This window comes from Canis lupus, chromosome 5 (assembly GCF_003254725.2).
Source record: "Canis lupus dingo isolate Sandy chromosome 5, ASM325472v2, whole genome shotgun sequence".
NCBI lineage: Eukaryota > Metazoa > Chordata > Mammalia > Carnivora > Canidae > Canis > Canis lupus.
Window position 1 is genome coordinate 28,501,519 of NC_064247.1, and position 20,608 is coordinate 28,522,126.

The 20,608-nt window shown below is 37.1% G+C and overlaps 1 protein-coding gene across 1 annotated transcript in view; it reads right to left on the minus strand.

Annotated features, from left to right (window-relative positions):
- DYNC2H1 (dynein cytoplasmic 2 heavy chain 1) overlaps positions 1-20,608 on the minus strand; it is a 339,893-nt gene that overhangs the window by 81,564 nt on the left and 237,721 nt on the right. Inside the window, 1 exon segment of the mRNA XM_025465708.3 lies at positions 5,151-5,360. Within this exon segment, the coding sequence (XP_025321493.3) occupies positions 5,151-5,360 (210 nt within the window).

The following is a 20,608-nucleotide window of genomic DNA, read 5'->3' on the forward strand; positions in this document are numbered from 1 at the left end:
TATGGTATGAAAGTCTTACAACACTGTACTTCCACTTCTGCTTGCTAAATGAATAAAAAAGGATAGGGGAAGAAGAAACTCTGGAGTTAAAATATCTGCTAGAAAGAAAAAGTGTATGTTCTCTTATGATGCACATGCACAGTATTAAGTGAGGGATACTGAAGGAGAATTCAAGATACTAGAGTCTGGACATATGCAAGCCCCCTTGTTCTGACATAAATCAAGAGGAACTGATTTCCATTTGTAAGTGTACCTAATAAAATTCTGATTTAAGTGAAGATAGAGCTGAGGAGGTGGGGTACTGCCATCCTAGTATTTGATAAACATTTGGAGAGGAGTATATGGAGCTCAGAGTTCACAAAGGTGATAAGGGTCTCTTGTAACAAAGGCCACTAGGCAGCTGCATGATAGAATTAATCAGCTACTTAGTGATGGATGAAGGAAGTGGGAGGATGGACACTGATGTATGAAACACAGTACCGGGACTGCAGTATGGGCTCTGATGCTTTATAGGGTAGCACCTCTTTTCAGCTTTAGTTTTCTGATCTAAGTGATGGGGCATGATGAGAGTATAGCACAGGGGTGCTCTGAACTGGTAAAGTGTTACATAAAACATAAGCTAATATTTTATTCTAATGGAAATATGCAAATCACTCACCATTAAAAATCATTTAGATAAAATAGTTGATGACTTTTTAAAGCACTGTGTGCATGGAGGAAGATAAATTTTAAAAGAGGGAGCATTTAAGAAAAGATGGGGGTTTCCCAAAGCATTTTATAAGAATAAGCATCTTTTCTTTTTCAAGATTTAAAGACCAATGATGGAGGTGGTCACAAATACTGACAAGTGGAGTGGGGAGGGCTGAAAGGTGATGTGGCATGTGCTTCTGCCAGTCTTTATGGGAATTCTGACTGCATTTCTAAAACCTTGGCCTGCATCAGAACCATCTTAAGGGACTGATAAAATACAGGCTGCAGGGTAGCAGAGTTTGATTCAGTCAGGGGTGGGGCCCAAGAATTCACACTACCAAGTTCTTGGGTGATATGGATGTTCCTGGTCTGGAGACCACACTGTGAGAACCACTACTAAAAAGAAGACCATGCTAGAGAAAGGAGTGAAAGAAAAAAACTGTTCAGCAGAGGAGAGCCTAACCCTTAGACATCTTGAAGCCATACAGTAAACTCTGTATGTATATATGTGCATATCTGAATAGGGCGTTGTTCAGCAAGAGAGATGAAATGATTTTGTATTGTATCTTTCAAATTTTTATCTTTTAAATTATAATTTAAAGCCTATGTCCACAATAGCCAAACTGTGGAAGGAGCCTCAGTGTCCATCAAAAGATGAATGGATAAAGAAGATGTGGTCTATGTATACAATGGAATATTACTCAGCCATTAGAAATGACAAATACCCACCATTTGCTTCAACGTGGATGGAACTGGAGGGTATTATGCTGAGTGAAATAAGTCAATCGGAGAAGGACAAACATTATATGGTCTCATTCATTTGGGGAATATAAAAAATAGTGAAAGGGAATAAAGGGGAAAGGAGAAAAAAATAAGTGGGAAATATCAGAAAGGGAGACAGAATATGAAAGACTCCTAACTCTGGGAAACGAACTAGGGGTGGTGGAAGGGGAGGTTGGCGGGGGGTGGGGGTGACTGGGTGACAGGCACTGAGATGGGCACTTGACAGGATGAGCACTGGGTGTTATTCTGTATGTTGACAAACTGAACACCAATAAAAAATAAATTTATAAGAAAAAAAAACGCAGCTAGTTGAAAAAAATAAAAAATAAAGCCTATGTCCAAATACGTAAGAGTAACAATAATTAACAGTATTGTTCTCTTTAATAAATTACAGTAACTTTTTACAAAAAAAAAGTTTTAGATTACCAGAAACTACCAAAGAAATAAAAAAGTCATAATTCTCTCAAAGAAAATTTTTACACCAGTCATGTCAGACACAGTAAAGAAAATGTCAAGTACTGAACTATTTCCTAAATTACATTAAATCCTATTACTTAATACAGAACTTGTCACATTCAAATGTAATAAAACATTAAATTTTTATCTTGAAATAAATGGGATAGTACTTGATTCACAATTTTTGGTAAAGCCATTGGAAAGAAAATGTCAGAAACTATTTTATGGATCTTGTCTCAGTGAAGGTCAGCCAGTCTCAGGTGAGTCTCACCAGAGACCCAGAAAACATCTCTAGAGACACTCTCATGGTATGTTTTGCAAAACATGCTTTCATCCTTGGAAAGAATCTTAACCAATTTGTTCTCATGCAAATTATAGAAATACTTCAAAAATAGTGATATTTTAGAGGCTGTATTTCTCAATTCAAAGTGTAATATATCAAACTTAGTTTAATACATTAATAATGAGATTGTCTACATCTTAAATACACTGTTATTAAGAAATTGTCAGGCCCTGGTGCTATGCCGAATATAGAAACACTGGGCAGAACTTACTGAGTCAGGGGAAGAGAAAGAGGTAATCTTGAAAACTTAAAAATCTATGACCTCTTTACAAAATGCCATCCCTTGATCTTACTCATGGAAAATGTTTCATATAATAAATCCCATTTAACTTTTTATCTTTCATTATGGTCTACTAAGCCACATTACAATACAATCATAAAAAATGATTTCTTTTTTTTCAAGTGTTTATGCCAAAGACCACCCAGATAGTTTATAGCAGAAGCAAAACAAGCCAGTTTTGCTGATTACCTTTCCTATTTTTCATTAACATCACATACAACCCTCTTGAACTACTCTATGCTATGCTCTAACTGCTCTTACTGTGATGAGTAAACAGTAACTCATATGATATCCCTACTTTTATAAACTAATTTTGTAGTTATCAAAAAGCCACTTTTTATATAATAAAGTTCTCCAACAGTAACAATAACAAAAGCAATTAACATTTAGAGGGTGCTTGCTTTGTAGCAAGCACTTTATCTATGATTTAATTTTCATACCAATCCCAAAAGAAAGAGGTTTACCTGGCCTGCCCAAGTCACACAGCTATTAGGTGGCAGATAGACCTATTTCGCAGGCTACATTCTTGGCCGTTTTGCAACGTTACTTCTACATAAAAATATTCTTATTGCCTACAGCATTTAATCACAACACCTTTTCTTTCTTTAAAAACCTCAAAATATGATTTAAGCTTATATTTCTATATTTCATTGTATCCAAGTCCCAGTGAACTTACAGTCTCTACACAAGTCATGTACTTCTAGCAGGTGTTATTCTCCTCCTAGACTTAATTCAACTGTAATTAAAAATAATACCATACATTTTGCCCTTAGACAGCAAGTAGCTGGGATTTTAAAGAAATATACTCTCATGAAAATTTATCTTTTGGTAAATTTAAATCATTTATATGTATTATGCAACCAGACCTGTCAAGGTTCCTGACTCTACAATTCCTCTGACTCTAAGTGAGTTAACACCACCTGTGTTGGGATCCTCACAGTAGAATGAAGGTAACAGGAGCACTATCTTGTATTGTCAATGTGGTGTTTACACGAATTAATTAATGTAAAGTTCTTCAGAGCTCTTACAATCCTTTCAAGATATCCTTGAAAAGCCAAGGAGCTTTCATGATAGACAATATATCTACTTTAAATTAAAAAGACCTTTAAATGCAATACACAATGCTAAGCTGAGATTCTCTTACAAGGTAAAGGAAAAAGGAACATAAGATTGCCAGAGTATGCCTTTTTGTTTATGCAGAAAAGGCATGAATATTGTACTGCGAGTCTCTGCCCCCTCCCCCCCAATCTATATGTTGAAACCCTAATCCACAATTTGATGATACGTGGAGATGAGGCTTTGGGGAGGTAATAGGTCATAAGGGTGGAGCCCTCATTATGGGATTAATGCCCTCCTAAGAAGGGACAGGAGAGAGGTTGATTCCTCTCTCTCTGCTCTGTGCTATGTGAGGACACAGGAAAAAGATGGCTATAAGCAAACCAGGAAGTGGGCCTCATCAGACACCAGATCTACCAGCCATTTGATCTTGGACTTCCCAGCCTCCAGAACTATGAGAAATAAATGTTTACTGTCTAAGCCACTCAATGTGTGGTAATTTGTTATAGCAGCCTGAACTAAGACAGAAATCTTTTTTAATGTAAGATAAAGAAGTTCCAGGAAAACTATCTTTTATGTTCAGAGAAGACTTTAAGTTGACCATCAGAGTTTTTGTTTTGTTTTTATATTGAGAGTAAACAGTGCTGGGGGCAGGAGGAAAACAAAATTCTTTTCTTTCTAAATTCCTATAGAACCCTAGTGAATTTTTTTCCAGATGTAAAGTTCTGTAAGGTTTACAGTCTCCAAAAACTAAAGTAAATGTACGTCAGATACTCCCAGTATCTTTGTTTTTACCAATAGATCTGTAACACATGAATTTTACTGACATTTAAAATGGTTTAATTATTCAGCAAGAGACATATTGATTTCCTTTTCTTCTACTAAAAGTACTTTGATTTTTCACTAGGTAAGCATCCTTTCCTTACTTGGAGTACATGGCATTATAGATGGAGCTGAATCCATCTCTGACTGTTGGGATAGACATTCGGCTGAAGCCCTAGCCCTTTCATGCTTTCATGCTTTGCAAATCCTGCCCAAAGAATGGTTAAAGGACTAGGCATCAAACATAGGCCAAATAGTTTGGATTAAAGCTAATCCTCAAATTTTTGCCTGAATTACCAGGAAAAATGTGTTCTTTCTGTTGGACATAGAGCTCAGAGGATGACTCAGAACACTAGGATACCACCATTTACAGAGGACCTGCCCCAAAGTGACATCAACATGGAATCTGCATATACACACACACACACACACACACACACACACACACATACATACATACACACAATGTGACTAGATAGGTAGATAAATATCATCATGAGCTGAGGTCCTAATGAAAATTTTAAGTTCTTGCATTAAGCTGACTTAAGGCTGGCTACCCTTGGATCCTCCCACTGTATCAGCCAATGAATTCCTATCTGGCTAAAGCTAGTTTAGCATGGGTTTTCCGTCACTATTAACTGTAAGACCTGACAACTGTATATACAGCAAAAGAGTCACTTAAGATAATGAAATAAAAACATATATTTCATCTCAGCTTACCTTTTGGTTTAATAAAGCACTGGCCAACTTCTGGACTTCGGAACTCAGTAAGGTAGTTCCTCTAATGACTTTGCTGAGAGCAGCAAGAGACTGGTGAATACTTTGTACTAAGCGAATGGCATTAAATTGTTCCAGAATGATGAATGACAATATTGGAGATCCTTGTCGATCATTAGGAGGAGACACCTTCTGATGAATCAGGTTGGAATTCTAGAAGAATAAGTCATATCATACTTACTGAAAAGCAGCACAATCACTGACACAAACACATTTCCAAAGTTATTAAAATTCCTTGCCCACTCCATTTTGAAATACTGCTGCTCCAGAGTGGCCAAGCTTATTGCATCTGTAAATAAGAGACCCCCATCTGGGTGGCACGGGGGTGAGGGCTGAGAGAGGGAAGCCACACTGGAAAGTGGTGGTCACTACAGCAGAAGTGGAAAGGACGGCAGTCTGTAAGCCAATGCAAGGAGAGCAGAACAGCTACACTAGGCAGGAAAAGAGAAGAAATCGTGGCTTCAAAATAAAGTGTGAATAGTTATTTAATTCAGCCTGAAAATTCCCTGTCTGTAAATAATGGAAGCATACTATAGATCTTATACTCAGGATCATTGAATATTCTATCTTAGTGCATATTTCTACATCTATACTTTAACAGAGATTCTGACACATGGATTTCTAGGATTTTCCAAATTAGTAAGAATTCAAGGAATGGGAGTTGTTTTTAAAGAGCTTATATGGTTTAAGAGAAAAAAATTTACCTTCAATAATATTATAGAAGTGTCAAAATACAATCAAGAGATAAATATGGGAAGTCCTTTTCTCCTACCTACTATCTGTTATCCTAATTTTCTTTATATACTCTACTTACAATCCTAGTTAAGGACCCTTTCTCTTTGCTTTAATGGTTGTCACATTCATATATTCCATGAGAGCACAGTCTTGTTCATCTGTTTAGCATGATAAATAATAACATGATGACCTAGCATGGATACTGCCATTAAATATCACCATTAAGTAACTTTTATTGGCTTAAGATGTGATATCAACAATCCTCCCATCACCTTCACCTGTAGATTCCATCCCAAGAGACCACTGCTTTTGCTCATCCATGAGAAGCAACTCCTCATCCGTTCAAATCTGATCACGAGATTGCAGCCCATCGGCCCCGTCCCCAGGCTCCACTTACTTCTGATTCTAGTTCTTTTGCTGCTTCCACCCTATCTGTGGCAACTTCCTCCCCTAACATGTTGAATTCCTTCAAAATAATCTATGCGGTCTGGAATCAACATCGTCCCAAATTCCTACCATGTTGGTATTTTGATTCATTCTCATGAATCACAACGTTCTTAATGGCATCTAGAATGTTGAATCCTTTCAATTTACTTTGCCGACATCCATCAAAGAAACCACTATCTAGGGTAGCTATAGTTGTACAAAATGAATTTCTTACTTGAAAGTCAGAATGACTCCTCAATTCATGGGCTGCAGAATGGGTGTTGTGTTAGCTGCCACAGAACAATGCTAATCTGGTTGGTCATCTCCAGTAGAGCCCTTGGGTGACTGGATGAGTTGTCAGGGAGCAGTAATACTTTGAAAGAAATCCTTTTTCTGAGCAGTTGGTCTCAACAGTGGACTACTCAATAAACCATGTGTCAACAGTTGTGCTCTTATCCAGGCTTTGTTGCCCTGTTTCTAGAGCACACGCAGAGTATGGAGCATCCTGTGTAGAGGCCCTGAGAATTTTCAGAGTCGTCAACGAGCACTGAAAGTCACCAGCTACATTAACAAAAGAGACACATTCGGGTGACAGACTTTCTACCACTCCTCTTGGATCCATAATCTAAGAAAACAGTTCTCTGTACTAAACTTTTTAAAAGGTTGACTTAGGAAAGCATCAAAAATGCTTAAAATTCAAACAGAGGTCAAGTAGGGACTATGGTTTAGAGATGTGCAGTGTAAAATGTAAAGTGAATTTCAGACAATGAGAAAAGAATGTAAAATATCACATTAATAATGCTTTACATTGATTGCATGTTGAAATGCTTATGTTTTGGATATATCAGGTGACATAAAATATATTATTAAAGTGAATTTCACTTGTATCCACTTATTTAAATGTGGCTGCTAGAACATTTAAGATGATATCTATGGCTCCCATCTGGTTTCACATCATATTCCCAACACACGGTCCTGCTCTGGAGACTTATCACATAAAATGCTGTATGTTCAGCAATAAGAACAAAAGCACAGAAAAAAATATATAGTACAGTCTTAAAAGTGATTAATAAAAGATGAAAAAGCATTGTGAAGGAAAAAAAGAAAGCAAAATGTACTACATCAGCTGTGGTAAATTAATCAGTGGAAAAAGTATAACATTGTAGGAAATAGCAAAGTATACTGTAGTATAGATTATATACTATAGTCATAGTCCACTTCCTCAAGGTCTTCACAAACACCTCATAAATATTCATGTCAAGTAACTAATTATAAAAATAAATGCAGCTATTGTACACAACCTAAAAATGAAAAAAATTTATAGCAACAGCAATGTTAGTTATAATCTTAAGACAAAAAACTTGAATAACATTTTAAAATTATATATACATATGTAAGCTAAAAATCACCATGAATAACATGCAGCATGATTTTTGGTGAAACTAGCAAGGGATTATATAGTTTTATCTTTAGTCAGATGATTAATACAAGAAAAGCCTTTTCTAATGACTAAATACAAATGAGTAAATTGTGTTCCTTTGAAGGATGGCTTTGACATTTTAAAGTTCATCTTGTCATTAAAAAGCTAAGTGTATTCAGAGAAAATCATTAAGTGATTATGGAACTGCTGGGGGAAAAGGTTATGGATATTATTAAGCAAGGAGTATCTTTTGATCACAAAAAACTACCCTAATTTGGTATAATGTAGGTGTGAATCCAGGATTTCTGTGTTTTAACTGAAATTATTTTCAAGTGGGATACTGTTTCAGACTTAAGTAAGACAGATGACATATAGAAGTGTTGTTTTGTTTTTAATAGAGATTTCAGAAAATGTTTTTTCTGAGAGAATTTTTGTCATGAGAAGAAATTCTGAAATTCTAGCATTGATTAGGCCAGAGTTGCAAGCTTTTCCGTAAAGATCCAGAAAGGAAATATGCCAGGCTTTGTCACAATTACTCAACCACACTGCTGTAGCACAGAATTGGATGCAGACAGTCTACAAATAGGCCATGCAGCTGGGTTTCAATAAAACTATTTCTAGAAAATGAGGGCAGGTCACATGTGTCCCTCAGGCTGGCCAAGCTCTCAGGGACACTGTCATTATTCAATGTGTTACAGAGATTCATGTACTGGTCCTTTCCAGATCTGCAATGCAATGAAATTAGTAAGATTATGGTCTCTGTGTATATTTGCACATGGCTTATAAAACAGTGATCAACAACCAAAGGATTTTCCCCTCCTGGTCATATGATCATGTCTTGGTTCGAGATGTTTTTTCTGTGATAAGGAAGATATTAAAAGACTCAACATACAATCATTTTAAAAAACAAAAAAGGAAACGAGAAACAGAAAGAAAGGTAGGTGTTAGTGAAGGGAATATAAGGGAAGGGAGAAGAAGTGTGTGGGAAATATCAGAAAGGGAGACAGAACATAAAGACTCCTAACTCTGGGAAACGAACTAGGGGTGGTAGAAGGGGAGGAGGGGGGTGGGGTTGAGTGGGTGACGGGCGCTGAGGGGGGCACTTGACGGGATGAGCATTGGGTGTTATTCTGTATGTTGGCAAATTGAACACCAATAAAAAATAAATTTATTATAAAAAAAGACTCAACATACAATCATTTTAAAAAACAAAAAAGGAAACGAGAAACAGAAAGAAAGGTAGGTGTTCTATATGGATTACAGAAAACGGGGTAGTATCTTCATTTCCATGGGGTAGAAATTTTACTTTTGCCCTCCAGGAACTCTTCATTCTTCTTTAGATAATCATTTCTTACTATCTCTTTGGGGCAGAAACAGCCTCTCCTAAGTCTTAGTCCATATGGTTCTATAAGAGTTTACTCAACTCCGTTGGAGAAACTAGTATGTGACTTAAAGCTTCACTAATATGAGCACTCCATTCTCCCAAGCACAGTGACTGGTTCAGGGACAGGCACACCACCAACCAGACAGAACCCAAGCCAGTGAGAATTCTGATGGGTCTTCTGATAAAGAGGCAACTGTTTTCACCAGACTTGAACCTAAGAGATCCTGAGGTGGAGAATAGGTGTAGCCATTCTGTGATGATGGGTGAGATAGCTCTTTTATAGTTTATATATGTTACATTCTACCATAGATAGATGATAGATAGATGTATTCCTAATCAGAATGGTGAAAAGTTTGACATATCTGCATTAAATTATGTCTCTCCAGAAGTGGATTTCTGACGAGAGAAGAAAGCAACAAAAAAGGCAATAGTACTATCCATTTAGTAAGTTCAAAGGGGAGAACAATCTATAAAATTCTTGGTATCCCACAACCCAGCAATTGCACCACTAGGTATTTATCCCAAAGATACAGATGTAATGAAACAAAGGGGCACCTGTGCCCCAGTGTTCAATGTCCACAGTAGCCAAACAAAGGGGCACCTGTCCCCCAGGAGCAATGTCCACAGTAGCCAAACTGTGGAAGGAGCCATGATGTCCATGGACAGATAAATGGATAAAGAAGATGTAGTGTATATATACAATGGAATATTACTCAGCCATCAGAAAGGATGAATACTTACTACTTACATTGATGTGGGTGGTACTGGAAGGTATTATGCTGAGTGAAACAGGTCAATCAGAGAAAGAAATTATATGATTTTATTCATGTGGAATTTAAGAGACAAAACAGAGGAACATAGGGGAAGGGAAGGAAAAATAAACAAGATGAATAAGAGAAGGAGACAAACCATGAGAGATACTTAATCATAGAAAACAAACTGACAGTTGCAGGAAGGAAGGGGGTTGGAGGATGGGGTCACCAGGAGATGGGCATGAAGAAGGCATATGATGTCATGAGCACTGGGTGTAATACACAACTGATGAATGATTGCACACAACATCTGATACTATGATGTACTGTATGTTGGCTAATTTAATTTAAATTAAAAATAAAAAGAATTCCTGGCATCCCATTTCCCAGGACACCTGGCTGCTTTGTCATTTTATTTTATTGTACCTAAAGCCAGTTATTAGTAACAAACAGAGCTTAACCTAAACTTGGTAATGGCTATTTCCAGGATCATGCCAAATTACCAAATGGATCAAAGGATACCAAAGCAGTCATGTTTTCATGCTCATTTCATTTAGTTTAGGTACAACTGAATGTGTATGAACTGAGCAAGCAGAGCTCAACTGGGCTAAGTGTGCACTGATTACCCAATAAACTGTTTAAACCACACGTGTGGAAGAACTAGAACGAAGGCAGAACTGCTGGTGATAAGTAGAGCAAGCAAAGCCAAGACTGAAGAGGGTGAAGGTAGTATTTTGAACTGCTGTGCTGAAGCTGATGCAAACTATTGTATCTTCTGAAAAGAAAACTGAGAGGAAGCTAGGGAGTGCCAATAAAAAAGGAGCTTTTGTTTTAAATATTTACATGCCTCAACAATTTCATGGCTTTTATGTAGAATACTAGAATATTAACAAACAGCAGACCCAGCAGTCTCCCCAGGGAGAAGTCTCGGCAGATGTCATTGGAAGGAGCACCTTCAGCTCTGTAGATTCTATCCCTTTGTTCTCTAACAGCCATTTCCCCTCAAAGTTGGGGATGTAGCATAAAATGGCATATTAATAAAACCATTGCTTTTACTTCCGGGAAAGTATCTTTCATAGGCTCTGTACTCCACGATGTGGCTGGAGGGGAGCTCTCAAGGGAGGCGGTCACAGCAGTCTCACACTGGGAGACGTAATGGGACAGAATGACTAAGTCTCGAGTAGGGACAATGTGCCAGGCACCCCGTACGTTTCCATACAAAGCTATTCTGTTATATGTTAATAGTTTCAGCAATAGAGAAAACAGAGAAGAGTGGATCATGAATGATAACAAATGCAGTGAATTTGAAATTTTTGTTTAAATGTACCCATGATGAACAAATAGCTTTTCTTCAATGCGCTCCTGAAAGTGGCATGCTATGTGTACAGTGACTCACAGAGTGCTTGTGTGCACACCTGCGGTTTCAAGTCTGACAAGAGCCCAATATTCTGGTGAGCGAGTGAGCTGGTTCATGACAGTGAGGCTGAAGGGACACTCAGGTTCCAGTGGCGATGCAATGAGAAGAAACCATCCCAACTCTGCGTCACACATTGAAAACATGAGGAAACCATCACTGGAAGGACACATGCAACTTACTTTACAACTGCCCAAAGTAAGAAATAGAGAATCCCAGCTTCTGTTCTTAGCAAAGACACTGCTGAAATGCCAAGCATATTCTTAAATACACCCATATGCAACCTTGAGAGGAGAACAAAGAATTATTCAAACAATTAAGTGCTGAGTATTCCATTTTATCTTTATTAATTTCATGATGAATGTAGACTTAAGTATTCTGGAGTAGAGATAATTATTTATTAATTACTTCACAGTATATAATAGCTGTGTTGATACTACCCTTACCCCCTGCCCAAGGCCTGACCTTTAGGGTGGTCAGCTGAGAGCCAGAGCAATTATCCTGTACAAACAGCCAGATGCCCTGTGGGCAAGGTGTACAGGGTGGGGAGAGGTGATAATGCTCTCCTTATAAAGATGAAGGAGGCAGCCTTCATGTTCTAGGAAATGTAACGGGCTTGAATTCTAACATTGTGGTGTGTAAATAAAATCTCTCCAGAAGCCACGATATCTAAAAGGTGACTCCAAGTTTGCTTTACTCCTCTTGACTTGTAAAAATTCAGGGAGATGATGCTCTGGTCTCTCCAGTACCTTGGGCCTTAGGAACTTAGTCAGGGTCTACCCTCTGGCCTTCTCAAGGAAAAATATAGTTTTATTATCCTTTCTGATCAGAGCAATTAACTAGACAAATGGCTAAAATGTAATTTTCATGGTGTGTGAAGAGTCACACAAGACTGGGGCTTTTTATGGTAACACTGAGAAATCCAAAAAGGTTTTTTATTTTTCCACACTAAGAGTGAGAAAATGCAAGCAGGCCACGAATTTCACTGATTCCAGAAAACCTGAGCTTCTGCATTGTAAATATGGGGTTGTGAGATCAGAGATCAAGCAAGTCCAGAATCTGCTCAAGGTGGAGAGGTTAGAGAGCCCATGGAAATGAAATCCCGAAAGGTAACACTCTCAGTAGAAGAGTGAAATAGAAAAAAAAAAAAGAAGAGTGAAATAGAAATAAACCTTCACTTTGGTCCCAAGGACAAGTAGGGAAATCTCGGACATTAAAATTTGGTATAACTGGAGTAGGGAGTGTGGGCGTAGGACCCTCTTCTCAAAAATAATCATCACAATTGGAACTTTAATGTTAGTTTGTATGTACTACTTTGGAAGTTCTAATGAACTTCAAGAAGATAATTTATATTATTCTAGACCAGGGTATCTCAGAGTATTTGAAGCGCCATGATCCTGACCCTGACCCAAACCCAAACCAATCCTACATTCTAAATTGAATGGCAGAAAAATTTTTATTGTAGGCTACAAATAATTCTTTTAGGTGAAGTTACCAAAATAATTAGCAACTCATAGCTTAAAACAAAAACAAAAACAAAAACGAAACAAAGAAAAAACCCAAACTACTGTATAAGTGAGTAGGCATGCTATCAAGTTATCATACACAACATAGAAAAGAATCAAATCTACAAAGACTTCAGATATTGGAATATCACACACAAAACGGAACAATTACGGTAAATGTTTCTAGAACTGATAAACAATCTTAAGCAGATTTGGCAAAGAAACAAAACTTTTTTTATTTTTAATTTTTTTCACTTTAATTTTTAAAAATGTTTTTTACATATTTTTTAATTGGAGTTCAATTTGCCAACATATAGCATAATACCCAGTGCTCATCCCATCAAGTGCCCCCCTCAGTGCCCATCACCCAGTCACCCCCACCCCCTGCCCACCTCCCCTTCCACCACCCCTAGTTCGTTTCCCAGAGTTAGGAGTCTCTCATTGTCTGTCTCCCTTTCTGATATTTCCCACTCATTTTTTCTCTTTTCCCCTTTATTCCCTTTCACTATTTTTTATATTCCCCAAATGAATGAGACCATATAATGTTTGTCCTTCTCTGATTGACTTATTTCAATCAGCATAATACCCTCCAGTTCCATCCACGTCAAAGCAAATGGTGGGTATTTGTCATTTCTAATGGCTTAGTAATTAATATTCCATTGTATACATATACCACATCTTCTTTATCCATTCATCAGAAACAAAACTTTTAAAAATTAAAAAATATATAATTAAAAAGTAACACTCCAATACTAGATTAGATTTAGCTGAATAGAGAGTGAACTGGAAGGCAGATGTATGGAGTTTATTGAGAATACAGCACAGAGACAAAGGGAAGTGGGAAGTAAGAGAAGTAGGAAACAGGATAAGTAAAGACCAACAGGATAAGTAAAGACCAGAGGCAGGTCTGTACCTAATCAGTTTCAGAAGAGAGGAAGCTTAAAGCAGAGGGTTCCACTGACTCTGCCCTGCTGGTGAGCAACAGCAATCAAAGTTCAAAGAAGGCATCAAGTCTTAAGCAAGACCTAAAAATGAATGAATTAAAGACATAAAGAAAACAAAGCCACACCGAGTCTTAGTAAAACTGCAGAAAATGAAGACAAAGAGATCTTAAAAGAAGTAAGAAAGTAAAGAGAAGTCAAAGGAGCAAAGAGGGACTTGTCAGCAGCAAGTAGAGAAAGGAGAGTAGAATGATCTCAATCTACCTTCGATATAATGAGAGAGAGTAACTGTTAACACAGGAAAATATACATGTAAACAACAGAGGATATGTGAAAGGCATTTTCAGAGAAATAAGAACTCAACTTACCAACGGAGGACTTTCTCTGCACTTCAGGCAGAAGGGAAGGGGCAGTAAATGCTCATACCTGAGATGCCAAAAGGAATAAGACAGTGGATGTGGGGGAAGACCCAACCAGCATGAAGGGAAAACCACCCCAAGGCTGAAAGGTGGGGGCCATGCATCATGTCCTAAGCTTCTTGGATTCTCTTCCACGTAAATAAATAGATTTATGTTAACTTCAATAAGGTAAGTGGAGACAATGAAATATCACGGGAAAACAAGAAATCATACATGATTTGTAAACTGTGAAAATATCAGAGAAAACTATTAGTCCAAAGGAAGATAAAGGCATGAAAAAAAAAAAAGGTAGGAAAAATGCAAAACATAACAGTATAAAGTAATCCAAATTAGTGTAAACAGACTGAAGGATCCACCAAAAGATTAAACAGAAGCCACCAAAAATAAATAAATAAATAAAAATAAAAAAAAAAATAAACAGAAGCCACCTGTAGGCTCCTTACAAGATACCCACATAAAAACAGATTCAAAGCTGAGAGCAAAAGTGGGAAATAAGATACATCTAGTCAATTGTAACAGAAAGCTCATACAGACTTACTAGTATCAGAAGAAAAACACTTTAAGAGCTAAAGAAAATTACAATAATGAAGGTTCAACCTATCAAGGAGTTAAGAGTCGCTGGAGGGGTGGGTGAGGGAGTCACTGGGGTATGGGCATGGAGGAAGGCATGTGATGAGAGGAGCACTGGGTGCATCACTGAACTCTATCCCTGAAGCTAATAATAGAGTACAGTTATAGCAGAAATCTACAACTAAAAGGTATCCAGGAAAGCAACTGTGAATAAAATAGCTTAACAGAAGATGAACTCATAATGGAATGTAGAAAATATTTAAAACTGTGCAATACTGAAAACACAAAAGAAGAATTTGAGGGATACAGTTAAAACAGCAATCCAGCCTTCAGTGCTGAACAAGGAATGAGAGGAGAGGGAATGACTGAAGCAAACCTCCAAACCAAGGAGCAGAAACAGAAGGAAGAGCAAAAGAAACCATACCCTGTTCCTGCAGAGGAGATACCCTAGTTCAGCTACATCAACCCACTTTTCTCTTCTCTCTGTGTAGCTCTTGAGATGCTGAGGCTGACTCTGCAAATGGATAGACAGCTCCTCAGCCAGCTGACCTCTTGGGAGGTCATGCCACCTGGAACTTCTAGAGGGGCTCAGTCCTCCCTGCTGGCTTGGCTTCTCCTGGGGATGCTCCCAGCAGCAGGGGCTGTGGGGGCTCTGCAGAGGGACCTCCACCCCCAGGAGGAAGTGCTCTCCTGGGTCCGAGCCTGGCTCTCCTGGGTCAAGTCCCACTGAGTCTGAGTCCCACTCCGGGCTCCCAGCTCCAAGGCGGGTGCTCTCCAGGGTGCTCCAGGTACTGACCACCTCAGCCTCTCCCCCCTTTGTTCTCTGGCTTGATAGAAGGTCCTCTTTTCCTGCACCTATCTGTTCCCAATTCTTCCTGTTGGAGTTTTTCTTGGCCCTGCAACATCTGTATAACCAATTCTCTGTATTAAATCATCTGCTGAAATACCTTGGGTGTTTTTCTACTTTGCCAACAGGCATGCCACAGGCAGAATGTAAGTTACTATAAATTACATCCTTGGTGTGATGGAAAGGAAGCAAACCAGTCAGAGGGGTGGGGAGAGAGCGGTGGTGCATAAAGCTTTACTAGGGACTAAATTCCAAGGGAAATCTTTCACCTAAGACTGAGACAAGGGGTTAAATGTGATGAGTTTTAGATGTTTCAGAAAACAAAAACAAAAAAAAAAAATGAAACAGCTCTAAGAACAATTGAGAAGTGTTTATTCAACAAAGGTGTATATTACAGATATGTTCCCTACCTTAAATTTTCTAAAACCAGGACATAGTAATCATATTTTATATGATTTCACCTTAATTAAAAAGGAGGAAAACCGAGCAACAATCTGAGAAGAGATAACGTAAAAGATATTTTTAGTTTAAGAATGGAAGTACTAGTCCTATTGTTTATTCTAGCACTCTCCATTTTAATTTTATTTAATTGCAATTCATTCTTTAAAATTAGGCTATCTATACAATCTACTTACCAGTCTGAGCAAAGAAATAATAGTTAATGGATCAACAGGTTACTGTTCAGAAAAAAATCCATCACCTATTTTTCCCCCAACAACTCTATCGGCCTAGAAGAGATGGTTTTATATGTACCTCTTATCATATGAGTAATTTCAGTGAGAATTAATGGGAGTTTTCATGCCCTATAAAGGATATGTAAATTGGTTAGAATATCAGTAATTCTCATCAATTATCACCATCAACCAGGTATTAAAAAGTGATGAGTGGTAACTGGTGTGTAATAAAAAATTTAAAGCATGAACTGACCTTTTAAATGCAAACATGCAGAATATTAAATAAGATTAGGTTTTTATCTGTTATACTTTTCAGTATTTTGCTTGTCAAATTACTAGTTTTCAAATTACTATTTTTCAATAGAAAACCCCAGGAAAAATGTCACAAAAATAAGAGATGTTACTTAATTATGCATCTGAACTATTTAAAAAACGATGTAACATAAACTATGGATTAACAAAGTAATGCTAAAATTTATAGTTACACCTTTATATATATATTATATATGTATACAATATATGTATATTTTCCTGAAATAATCACTAATATCATCACTAAAAGTCTAGAGAATCAGCCTCAAACATGAAAGCCTAAATTAATAAAAGATCTTAAATATGGCCATGTTATCAATACTACTAGGGCTTGTTATACTAAGCATTTATGCATGTATGTATGTAAGGGATGGGGAGAAGCAGAGGGAAAGAGAAAGAGAATCTCAAGCAGGCTCCATGCTGGGTGTGGGATGTGAGACTTGATTTTATGACCCTGATATCATGACCTGAACTGAAATCAAGAGTTGTACCATTAACTGACTGAGCCACCCCAGTGCCCCTATACTAAGCTTTTAAAAATCTACAAATCTTTACAGATCTGCGAACAAAAAAATGTTTAATCGATGAAGGGTTCATGTTTTCCAAACCATGTTCACACCTACTTTTTATTAGATCCACACAAGAGTCTTGTGATGATTGATGCTATCTGTGACAATGTCTTGGACGCTTCTCTTACCTATGTTCCCGCTGCCACAATTCCTAGAGGATAAAGTATAAGCTCTCCAGCCAGGTCCTGCTGAAGAGTTCTGATTATATCGCTCGCAACTCTGTCTAAGCACCCTTCATCCCTGGCAGGTTAGAGTAACAAACATGGCAACTCTTCCATCTCTCTGCAATACCACAACTTTTTTTAATCTAGAGAATTTCTTACTCATCATGTAACCTCGCATTCCTTCACCTGGGCTTCTCAAAACATTGTAATACCTGTATTTTTTGAGCATTATTAACAACCCTTAATAACTCGTAGCACTTACGACATAAAGGAACAGCAACAGATACCTGATGAATGACTGAATGGATGAGTAAATGAATACATGAACGCAGAGAAGAGGTTCATGTTCTTTTTATACACACAAAAAAACTAATAAAAAGTTCAGAAGTGATTCAGCTAATGTCCCCTAGCTGTTTAATGGGGAAATATTAGGACCTGGATGACTCCCTAATAACTAATTTCCATAAAGTTATTATTGTTGCTTATATTTAATCTTTAAATTTAACTAGTAATTAACCATAACCTGATAGAAATAATGATGAAAAATTCTAATAAAGGAATGTGATATTGTTTCATTTAGAACATTCATATTCATAAATTTTAAAACTCCTCCCAAATAAGAGAGTTCCTTTGTAGTGATCATTTCTCAAGATATGTATGTGTAACAAATCACGACATTATATGCCTTAAGCTTCACACAATGTTAGATGTCAATTGTATCCCAATAAAGTTGGAAAAAAATAGTAAAATAAATAAATAAATAAATAACCAAAATAAAAAAAATAAGAGAGTTCCTATCCCTAATGGCCATCTTAACTTGCCTAGTTTAAAACACTACTTTTATGAGAATTGCTATGCAAGTTATAAATTAATACTCTTGAAACACGGAGAAGGAATTGAGTAACAACAGAGACAGCTTTTGAAAGGTGCTGGGATTTGACAAGGCCATTACTGGTTGCTAGCATAGTGAGCAGATTTGAGGACATGGAAACCTATAATGGTTTGTTCCTATAACACTCAGATCTGCTTTACTATGGAAGAGGCTTAGAAGGAAGGTTGGATGGATGTGAGCCATGCGGTCAAAATTTTTTTTAAGAAAATTAATGTGGTAATGATAGGAAATATGATTTGAGGAAATATATGTTAGAAGGAGAGTGAAATGTGGAGTTTTCTGCTATAATCCATACGAAGGAACATAAGTCTAAATTATGGCAATGGCTTCAGGAAGGAAATGGAAGAGACAAGACATTGTAGCTTATAAATTATAACAGGATGAAGTGCAAGACACTTGATACATTAATATGGCCACTGTGGATTTAATATAATGGTAACTTTTAAATACTCTATTCATCTTACAAACAAAAGTCAAAATGAAGTTTCAAAAGGTATGCTTGTTTCTGGACAAGATGGCAAACTATCACCCACTCATGAATCCTGTCTTTGACAAAATGAAAAGATACTAAACTATAAGATGGCACACCAAGAATGGTAAATATCTGGGAGACTCTCGTAAATGGGAGAGTAGGTAACCTGCAGCCAAAGACAGTTGGGTACCGAGGTCGGGGCCAGGGGAGGAGGATTTCAGGCTGCTAAGTTATCACAGTGCCCCGAATGGATCATTTACACCATGTCGCCATTTGAGGCTAAAAACAGCAGTATCAAGCGACAGCCATGGACAGCAAGGTGCTTGATGTTACATAGCATGTAGTCTAGCTGCTGTGGGAAACAAGTTACAGTTTTAGTAGAAAGGCTGGCATTGAAATCACAAGCTCCCAGATTACCAAACAGAACAGATACAAAATAAAATGCATACTTAAGAGACAGAATACTCTTAGAAGAAAAACACAAACCAGTTACAAAGAAATAAAAATCATACACAGTGAACCTCTTCAGTAAAATGATGAATGACAATCTTACACCTAAAGGAGCTAGAAAAAAAACAGAACAAACAATCCCAGAACCAACAAAAGGAATATAAAGATTAGAGCAGAAATAAATGATATAGAAACTAAAAAAAAAAAAAAAAAAAAAAAAAAACAACAGATCAATGAAACCAGGAGTTGGTTCTTTTTTTTTTTTTTTCCAGGAGTTGGTTCTTTGAAGAGTTTTAAAAAAATTTGATGAACCATTAACCAGATTCATCAAAAGAAAAAAAAAGAAAAAAAAAGGATGCAAATAAACAAATTCAGATATGAAAAAGGAGAACTGACATCATGGAAATACAAAGGATTATAAAAGAGTATGATGAAACATTATATGCTAACAAACTGGACAACCTATAAGAAATAGGTAAAGTCCTAGACACATATAACCTCCAAAACTGAAACAGGAAGGTATAGAAAATTTGAACCGACGAATTACCAATAGAGAATTTAATCAGTAATCAAAAACTGCCAGAAAAAAAATCTAGGACAAAGTGGCTTTGCATGCAAAGTATACCAAACCTTTAAAGAAGAGTTAACACCTATTCTTTTTAAACTTTTTCTTTTTAAACTATTCCAAAAAAGAGAAGAGGAAGGAAAAAGCATTTGACAAAGTACAATATCAATTCATGATATTGTAGATTTGGAAGGAAAATATCTCAACAGAATAACGGTCTTACATTTAAAAAAATTGCACAGCTGAGGCACCTGGGTGGCTCAGACAGTTAAGCATCTGACTCTTGATTTCGGCTCAGGTCATGATCTCCAGGACCTGAAATTGAGCACTGTGTAGGGCTCAATGCTTTGTGGGGAGTCTACTTGAGGTTTTCTCTTTCTCTGTCCCTCTTCTCCACCCCATTCACAATCTCTCTCAAATAAAAATAAATACATCTTTTTAAAAAATGCACAGCTAACATCATAGTAAATGGTGAAAAACTTAAGGGATTTTTTGCTAAGTTCTAGAATAGGACAAGGATGTCCACTCTCACCACTTTTATTCAACCTAGTACTGAAGTTCTGGCCTCAGCAATTAGATAAGGAAAATAAATAAAAGACATCCAAGTTGGTAAGGAAAAATAAACTTTCACTGTTCGCTGAAGACATGATACTATATATAGTAACCCAAAGGACTCTGTCCAAAAAAAAAAAGTGATAAATGAATTCAGCAAAGTTGCAGTGCCACTTACAATGGCATTGAGAATAATAAAATACCTAGAAATGAACTTAGCCAAGGAGGCGAAGGACCTCTACTCTGAAAACTTTATGAAACACTGATGAAAGAAATCAAAGATGACTCAGACAAAAGGAAAGCATTCTGTGCTCATGGAATGATTGAACAAATATTGT